At 36.3% G+C, this 9,748-nt stretch overlaps 1 protein-coding gene across 1 annotated transcript; it reads left to right on the plus strand.

The window, feature by feature from the left end:
• The first annotated feature begins 4,662 nt into the window (after positions 1-4,662).
• Positions 4,663-9,476, plus strand: LOC132740549 (uncharacterized). Its single transcript, XM_060728471.1, has 3 exons — positions 4,663-4,696; positions 5,078-5,223; positions 7,629-9,476. Exons 1-3 carry the CDS (start codon positions 4,663-4,665, stop codon positions 7,800-7,802), a joined length of 354 nt encoding a protein of 117 aa, XP_060584454.1. The 3' UTR covers positions 7,803-9,476.
• Positions 9,477-9,748: the final 272 nt, after the last annotated feature.

A 9,748-nucleotide genomic window follows, 5' to 3' on the forward strand; every position in this document is an offset into this window, starting at 1 on the left:
ATGTAGTAAATCTATGGAAAAAAGATGCCTTCACTTCCAATACTTCTCATCAAGTTGAAAAAAATAACAATAAAATACCTTTATAATAAACAAATTATAAATGATAAATATCTTTTTAGAGGGACAGCTGATCATTTTTTAAATTAAGGGAAGAACTGTCAGGGGAAGAAAAGGTTTATTGGCGAATCGTCAGGGTGATGAACTGGTTAGAGAAAGAAAAGTCTGTCACTCATTTGTATTCATGATTTTTGTTCTTCCTTTTGTATATGTTACTCCCCGTTCACACAGAGCTGCGACTTTAGGACGAAAATGCCGATCAAGCCACGATCTGAAAAAGTATTGGATCGGGGCCGATCGGGGGCGATTGGCGTAAAAAATGAGCAATTTGGCAAATTTTGGTCTTCATTACGACTGTACTACAATATTCCCACGTCCAACGCGCTGCTGACAAGCTTCTACTACGATATTACGCTGACCAGCGGCCACGTTTACTGCGTTTATACTACGCTGCCGCTACGACATTCAAGCTAGCACTACGACGCTACGCAGACCTAGAAAACTGTTCGACGATATCGCTACGACGGTGCCGATCATATCACGCTTGTAGTACGCTTCTGGTACGATTTTGGAGATGATATATATATTTTGGGTTTCAAAAATTATTTTTCATTTATTTCCAAACTTCAAACATGAACGGACGTATTAATGACGATCTGATTCATCTGGCTTTACTTCAGCAAGAACAAATATTGGTTGATATTGAAATTGCACAGATTTGTAACAGGCGGAGGCGCAAAAGGAGGCCAAGAAGATACTGGGTACAGCCACGGCTATCTGCAGATAGGGGGCTCCAGTTTGGACAATATGATACACTGATGAGAGAACTCCGAATGGAAGACACTAATTCCTTCTTCATCTTTTTGAGAATGGAACCAGCGTTGTTCGATGAACTGCTCGAGAGAGTTGGCCCTAGGATTCAGAAGAAAGATACAGGCTGGAGAAAAGCGCTAGAACCAGGCATCAAGCTCGCCATTACTATCAGACATCTTGCTTCAGGAGATAAGTACCCTAGTCTCATGTATAACTTCAGAGTTGCTAGGAATACGATAGCGTGTCTCATACCTGAGGCCATTTGTGAGGAATTTAAAGATGAAGTGATAAAGTGTCCTACAACCTGATAAATGGTCTCTCATAGCAGACCAGTTCAAGAACAGATGGAATGTTCCACATGCATGCGGTGCACTAGATGGCAAACACGTGGCCATCAGATGTCCCCAAACAGTGGCTCGCTTTACCACAATTGCAAGCACTTCTTTTCCGTAGTGCTACTAGCACTGGCAGATGCGGATTACAAATGTCTATGGATCGACTGCGGATGTCTTGGTTCTTGCTTCATTCTGGGAGATGATGCATTTGGGTTGAGGTCATATTTGATGAAACCTTATTCGCAAAAAGGTCTAACCAGAGAGCACTAAATCACAAACTACAGAATATCAAGGGGTCGCCGTGTGATTGAAAATGCTTTTGGTATTTTGGCACAAAGATGGCAGGTATTACTCACCACTATGCAGCAATTCCCAGCAGTGATACAAGACATCATAGAGAGTTGTGTATGCCTTCATTACCTCATGAGATTGCGCTTCCCGGTGTTACAAAATGCCCAACTTGACCAAGAGGATGATGATCACTATCCAGAACCTGGTGCCTGGAGACAAGATGCTAACATGCACGAGGTACAGATGCCAAGAGGACCAAACAGGGACAACATCGCTGGGAAAAGACAGAGGGAACTACTTAAACTATTTTATAACAGCCAGGTAGGATCGGTACAATGACAGGAAAGAATGATTCCTCACTAGTCTGTGTTATTATGTACAATGTTGTACATTTAAAGCATTATATGTGCGGTCTAAACAAGTAATAACAAATGGAATAACGTTTTACAATTACTGTTTGCGAGTTCAGATTTTGTGAAAGGATTGTTTTGAATATGAATGTTTTACGTGCTGCGATTTTGGATTAAATTCAGATTGTGCAAATGTCTCTGCAGTTATTTTTGAATTATAGTCAGGTCTAGTATGTATGTTTTTTGCAGAAGGAATTAAGGTGTTTTATGCAATGTTATCTACATAAGAAGTAATCTTGACAGCTTTTGACAAAAGTATAATACCGTTGTATAGTGACAGAGTCTAAACAATAGAGCATCAAATTATGTTTTAGAATTATGTTATTTTTACCATATTAGGAGTTACACTCCATGCGTGAGTCTTTTAGTAAAACAGTACCAAAGTAAATTCAGGTAAAGTATGGAAAACATCAAAGAAATGTAGCCGCACAAAGATTATTGGCAAATCAACGTGCCTGAGTTTAAGGAGTAATAAATGATATACTGACAAAAGCAATTGGTTATATTAGTTTTAGACATATACTTCTTGTATAAAATATTAACATAGATTTTTTATTACAAGAACTAAGACTTATTCTTAAAACATGTACACATATATACATACGCATGTACACACGCACGCAAACAGACAGACAGACATAACCACTAAATTTTGATTGAAAACCAAACAGTAATACAATCGAGTTTATACAAGTATTAACTTTATAAATGCAAATTTTGAACTAAAGGTTTGCAAAATTGTACATACAAAACAGAATGCATCAACAATCTAACTGATCTGATTTTGGAAACACAATGAACTACTATTATCAATTAAGTGCATGTTTGACAAGACTTCAAAATGACAATAAGAAGTTTGACTGCTGCAAAGAAAAATGATATCGCTAGGACTGCATGTGTCTATGTATCGTATTATTTAGCGTTTACTGCTTCTGGAGTCCATGTTGTCCGTCATCCATATCTAACAGTGAGCTCAGGCCTGCAAACACCATACTTGATCCCTTTTGTGACTGTCTACGGGTACAAACTTGCTTGTCTGACTGCTGAAACTGCTGCTGCTGCACCCAATCACGTTCCTGAGATCCCCACACAGACGTTGTATTGACGACTTGGGATTGCCATTGTGAAGGATTAGGCTGCCATTATATGAAACAGGGATCACTATCCTTATTTGAGGAAAGGCCAGGTCTAGAGTGTACCTCTTGTTGTTGCTGCTCCTGCATGTCAGTGAAGCGGCTGACCAATTGTTGTACGTCAGTCTGGAAGCGGCGACAAAGAGTCTTATTAAGGCCTGCAACGGCTTGCTTAATCCAGTCCAGGAAGGCATCACGCTCAGTCGGTTCTGGTGTATTCTTGATGCGACCAAGCAACTCTCGCTGCATGTTAATGAGCTGTTCCCTACTACTTGCCAGGTCTGCCAAAATTGCATCATCGGATGACCGGTTTTGAGTTCGGGAGGCTCTTGAATACGTGGATGTTGATGATACACTTGCCGAAGTGGATACCGTTGTAGCGGAATCCTCGAGGGTGTCGTCAAAGGAGAGAGCGCCTGTGCCTACGGTATCAGCTGGGGCATCAGCAGAGTCTGATGTCATAGTATCCTCAGGGGTTTTTGGGGCCAACTTCGCCGTCATCTGTTACGAAAATTAGTGTGAATTAATGCATTATCAACATTTTTATGTGCAATGAATATTAACATAGAAAACAGCATTGTGCTATTGTACTGGCTACCATTAAAACAATAACGCCATCTTAATATGTAACTTGAATCATTATCAATTGGCGGCTGATCGGATTCCAGTCGCTTGGAAATTAGTTTTTTCCAAAGGCATCAACACTCAAACATATGACATAATATCACCCTATAATGAATGTTTGGTTATATATTTACACTAACAGCGGTGCGCTTTTTGACTTCAATGATATGGGGCTGCAGGAAACCAAACTCACGCAGGATCCAACTGTCCCTTTCTGTCAGTTCCTCATCTGGAGCACCGGATCGTGTTTTCTTGAGCCTCACATACCTTCTCCGAATGTTACTGTACCAGGTTTTGATGACGTCAACATCTTTACCAAGCAGATTGGCCTGTTCCCTCCAGCATGTCCAGAGATATTCTTTTTTCTGGGTTTCTTTATACCGCTTTAGTTTTTTGTTGTAAAGGATTGAATGCGCGCTAAGCCATTCAACCATAGTCTGTTCCTGGTCCTCGGTAAGGTCTGTCAGAATTTTCCTGCGTTTCTGCTGGGGAACATTTGGAACTTCTTCTACATCTGATTGAGGCTCAATAGCGGGGTCATCAGGCTGAGGATTTTCCGCGGATGGAAGGGCTTCAGCTTCTACTGACGAAGGCCCGTCATGTTTATTCCCGACCTCGGGATTTTCTGCTGCAGGATTTTCGAGTCTCAGAGTTTGCAACCACAGTTTTTTTCACGACCTTTACCACGTGGTTTACGGGGCATTTTAATGTTTTTTTTCAAACTGATGCAAGATGTGCTGTGTTCGAAGTCTCAGCTGCAAATGATCGTCAAGTAAAGTGCCGCCCTATATATGTAGTTGGCAGATTATGATTGGTCAAATAGCAGCGCTATAAAAACAAACTGCAACCTGATAGGTCGTGGTATGATCGTCGTAAGGTCATGGTGTTCTTCGTAGGATCGTCATGAACGTAGAGAGATCGTAGTGGGAACGTAGTAAGAACATAGTGGGAACGTTGTTCCCGACTGTACTACGCCTTTACTGCGCTTTTACTACGATCATGAAGAACTATCCACGATGCTTCCGCGCTGCTTGTACGATTACGGCGCTTCTACCACGCTCTTTTTACGACTTTACCCCGTTTACTTAATAAAACTAACTTACTTAGTGTTTAACCTCATTTGGCCAAGCTGGAAGGCCTCAAGTCTATAAAAAGTTGTTTACAATACAATAGGTGGAGTTAAGGGAGCACAATTTCATCTTCATATTACTTCATATTACACATTACTGCATATAACATATTATTACATATTACACATCACTACATTACTACATATGACATATTACTTTATTTTACATATAACTACATTATGACAGTTTACTACAAAATACTTCATATTACACATTACTACATATTACAATTTACTGCATATTACATATTACAACATATTACTACATATTATTACATATTTCAGCTCCGGAAGAGACATGTGTAACTGATTGTGTATGTCCATGTGGCTGGGTAAATCCTCCAAAGAACTATACAGACGAAGAGTTGACGGCAAAGGTTACCGCAATACAGGAGAAACTTAAAGTTAGCAAAGAATCACTTAGTTCTACGGTAAGCTATACAATGACTTTGGTTTGTTTTGTATGGATTTACGGCGCACTAACACAATTTAGGTCACATGGCACCGAAACAGGGAAGATAATTTTGGCTAACCTCAGTTGTTACAAACTTAAAGTAACACCAGGGCTCAAAACTTCCTCACCCACTGGAGCTAAGATATGCATAGGTAATTTGAACCCATTTAGTCATCTTTTACAATCACACAGGGATAAACGGTGGCTGCAATTCCAATGCCTCAAACCTTAAAGCCAATCCCTGAGCCACAAGATGGAATGACTTTGATAGTTTCTTTTCAAATGTATAGATAGAATAATTATTTGTTCGTTTAAAGAAACCAGGTACAGTATGTTCATAATTCAGTGTTTTAAGACGTTTAGCTGTCAGTTGCTTGTCATCGTTAAAGTCTTGTCAAGTACAACATTTCTCTTTCATCCAAGTTACTCAAATTGGTGAAGATAGACAAGTACCTTTTTGGCAAACAAATGTTTCAAATACACTTTAGATTTCGTACCTTTGCATATCTTTGGTATTTGAGCTTAATGTTTAAACAAAATGTTCAAACTCTACTTTTGTAAAACCACAGGTATCCATGTTAAGATTAATGCATAAAGCGTCCTGTTCCAATTATATTATATATTCAAATTTAATCGAAGAAGTAACAGGGAACGCTCTTACGGTACCTTAAAGCTTTAAAAATCTTCGTGACAAAATCCTTAAATCTTGAGTTTAAGCATATGCCGCTTTTCTGGAATGACAATAACGTGTCACATTGAAAGTTCCATGATAACCGCCTTATGAAAACATTTGCGGATAATTCAAAATTAAAAAAAAAGCAGTTAATGTTAAATGCTGAATTCTGCTTAAGCCGAAGCTAGGGGGCAAAGACGGTAGCTTTCAATTACTACTACCGTCCATTAACAGGCTCAATCAAACCTTATTTGCAATATTTTCAATTTCGCCACGTTGGAATTGCTTTTGGGATTCTGTTTCCCTCTATTTTAGACATTCCGATGATAGTCTCAGAGTATGAATCTTGTGTAAAAGTTTTCCCGAGAAAAGAGTTTTTTGGTTAATAGCCATTTTAACGATGCGGTCCGTTGCTATGAAAAAACGACCGGACTTAGAATTTTCTCGCGTATGCGCAATCTGCGTAGGGCAAAAAAATGCACCGCCCTACATAGAAATATAGTAGAAGTTCATAGACAATTCCGAGTTAGTTCAAGGTAAACGGTAAAAAAATATCTTAAATAGCTTTTAACAAATAAAGAAAAGATGACTTTATACTTTGTGACGAAGAATGCCATAAAAAGGCATGGAAAAGATACTTGTTTAAGAATTTACGATCATGGACCTGACACTGAGATAATTTTTAAAGAAGATGTGGAAATATATATATTAGCAAATGAAAAGTCAAAGTATTTGCTGTCAGTTCATATAAAATCAAAAGAAATTTTATAACATAAAATCGAGATTAATTATCATTCTGAAAAAATATCAGAGCAGGTAATAATGCATTTTTAATGTTCAATATACCTGATTATATCCTTTATCCAATTTGCCTGTGATGCAAACAGAAAAATTTAAATCACATAAATAGATTTTAAATAATTAATTTCTTTTTTTAAAATCTTGAGAAGTTAAGATGGGTTGTTTGGAAAAGATATAACACATATTTTATTCGCTTCTTCGTAGTACATGTTATTTTTAATAATGCACGATGCACGTCACACAATATTTCTCTTCTCAAAATCCATACGTCCCGGTTGAATGAACAACCGTTCGCGTGACAATCTGTTATACACTTCAAGTTATTCAAAGGAAGCGTACAATACAAATTGTGTAATACTATGTAATACAGGGGTTATAAAATTTTATTTTTAACACCCTGCTGTTTAAATTTAAATTACTGATTGAAAAATTAATGATACTTTAAACAAACGACATGTGTGTGCCTTTTTGACCATTGAATTATAAGTCCCGCACATTTTCGTAGATCTGTTAAAAATGAATTCACGTTATCAATACTTACCGCCTTAAGACATTCCAAATTAATATTTTTTGGGTGACATAACCATGATAACATAAAATCGCATCTATTTAAGCCTTAAAGTATGATAAACTGTAGGCATCGTTATTGCGTTTTTACCCCTACGCAGAGTGCGCATGCGCGAAAGGCAACATTCGTTGCTATGGAAAATCGTATAGTAAAAAGGTCTATAATAAATTACCTTAAAACAGATTTGAGAATCTTCTCGTCAGTCTTGTGTCTACTATTCTGTGTGGTACATATCAAATCTATGGTTACGCAATGAGGTTTATTTGATAAGCATAGAAACTTTAAAGATATTCTTTTCAGTGTCTTCAATATGTTCATTTCTGCCATGTATTTTCCTCAGCTTCGTGCAAAGAGCAGCGCAAAAGACGATAGATCGGAAGCCGCGGCTGTTGGAATTGTGGGTGTTGTATTCCTTGTGTCACTAGTTGGCGCTATTTTCCTCCTTGATCTGACAACAATTGCGCGTGACGTCAGAATGTTGTTGGGGAACCTAAGGCAGGTGTACCAGCCGTGATTTGAAGAAGTGAAGAAATCCACAATTTGATGACACCGTATTCTTTTTATTCAGATTAAGCACTTCCCGCTGCTGATGCACCTGCAGATATTTTACTTATATTTGACATGACGTCATGACTTGTATTGCTGACATCAAGTGACACCATAAGCTGTGGTGTTGTTGTCGTCGTTTTTTTTTTTAACAATTATTGTTAAAAATTGTTTTCTTTATTTTTTCATTGAAAGTGTTTGACTCGAAAAATAATAAAAATTGTAGCAAAAGTACTTTACGTCCACCAAACCAGTGTTAAAAAGGTCAAATCGTTTTAAGCAATCGTGAGACTAGGTAGAAAGAGAAAAATGTAAAAAAAGTAACTTGACTGTTTAACATTACTGAGGTCATTTTTATATTTTCCAATGAATAAAAGAAAAGAAAAAAAGAAGATAATTAACGTGACTAACGGACACTTCTATAAATATCGTTCAGTAAGTATCGGTAACGATTAATTCTTAAAAGTTTTTACCATGTAGATATTTTTTGTATTGTATTATAAACAATTTTTCACATGAATTATTGGTCAATCACCATTATTATTATTGCCATTTTTTTTTTAAAGTTTATTATTAATTCAAATAAATTGACAGCAAAACACGGAGCATAATGTCACAAATGAAAGGCATTTATGGTGCTGTTAATTATACATTTATGTTAGAATTATTTGATCTTTTTATCAACTGATTAGGAAAACTATTTAAACCATGATTTGTTTCTTTTTACAAATATTGTTGTCAGTTTTATCAACCTACTTGTAGTTTTTTCTAAGGCTAATTCAAATTATTAAAAAATGAAATTTAAAAATACTGTAGCAAACTACTTTTTGTGCCTGAAATCTAAGCCAAGAAGTCAGTCTACGTGTGGCCACTACATAAAATTTTCACGCATAAATTCAGTATTGTAGGACGTATTTCAGAAGAAATTTACGTATTTATCTCCCTTTAATTAAACACTCACGAATGTGCAACTGTTATGATAAAAGAGTGGCGTATCTTTATACCATTATGTTTTATAAATATGGCATGCGTATGTAAATGAAAATTGTTTTTACATAATGGTAACATAATTATTAGTTAAAGCGGCCTTCAACTTTTCTAAAGGTTAAATTTGTTATTTTTTAGATAAATCGTTTCATATGATTTCGAATCAAAAGAATAAATGTTGAAAATGAAATTTGCCGCCGATAAAATACATAAACAATAAGGAAACCCTTCGGTACCTATAATCTACCGGTCCGCACTCTATATGTAAGTAAGTAAGGTGAACGATTCGTTTCCTGATTTTTCTATTTTTAGAAACGGAAGTCACTCACACGCTTAAAATAACTCTCCTGTCGCTGTGTCACAGGGATATGGTGCATCTTTCAAGATAAAATTACTGTACGTAGCTTGAAATAACAAAGAATTATTTTACCAACACAAAATAAAAGCTGAAGGCCGCTTTAACACCATCCATTGTTTTAAATATAGATTAAAGTATATGAGTTTAGTTTTAAATGATTTTTAGACATTTTATGAGATGTAAATAATTTTTTTTATATAAAATTACTGAACTGCACGTTATGCCTCAGAAATCCTTATTATAAAGTCTTTAGAAACATATGTTTAATAATGTTTAAATAATGGATTTAGACCACGTTGGATGTTTTACAACTGAAAAAAGCAGCACTGAACAAGCAGTTATGCATGTAAAATGTAAATCAAGTAGTATTAAATTAACATGCAGACAAAATACTTATTCACTATATTTATTCCAGTTGCCAACAGAAATAAAGACGCAAAAAATAGTTTATGTATATATAGCAAATGGATGTGTTTTTTGGTGAGCTGTAACAAGATTAAAAAAAACATAATTTAAGAAATAAAAATAATAAGATTTCTGGGACATAATGGGCCTTTAAGAGAAAGTGT

Source organism: Ruditapes philippinarum, unplaced genomic scaffold (genome assembly GCF_026571515.1).
Source record: "Ruditapes philippinarum isolate M1 unplaced genomic scaffold, ASM2657151v2 ctg8797_1_1_1_1, whole genome shotgun sequence".
NCBI lineage: Eukaryota > Metazoa > Mollusca > Bivalvia > Venerida > Veneridae > Ruditapes > Ruditapes philippinarum.

Coding starts and splice junctions, on each gene's coding strand:
- LOC132740549 (XM_060728471.1), top strand. CDS start 4,663: ATGAAGAACTATCCACGATGCTTCCGCGCTGCTT. Junction 4,697..5,077: donor ACGATGCTTCCGCGCTGCTT/GTACGATTACGG, acceptor TACATATTTCAG/CTCCGGAAGAGACATGTGTA. Junction 5,224..7,628: donor AAGAATCACTTAGTTCTACG/GTAAGCTATACA, acceptor TATTTTCCTCAG/CTTCGTGCAAAGAGCAGCGC.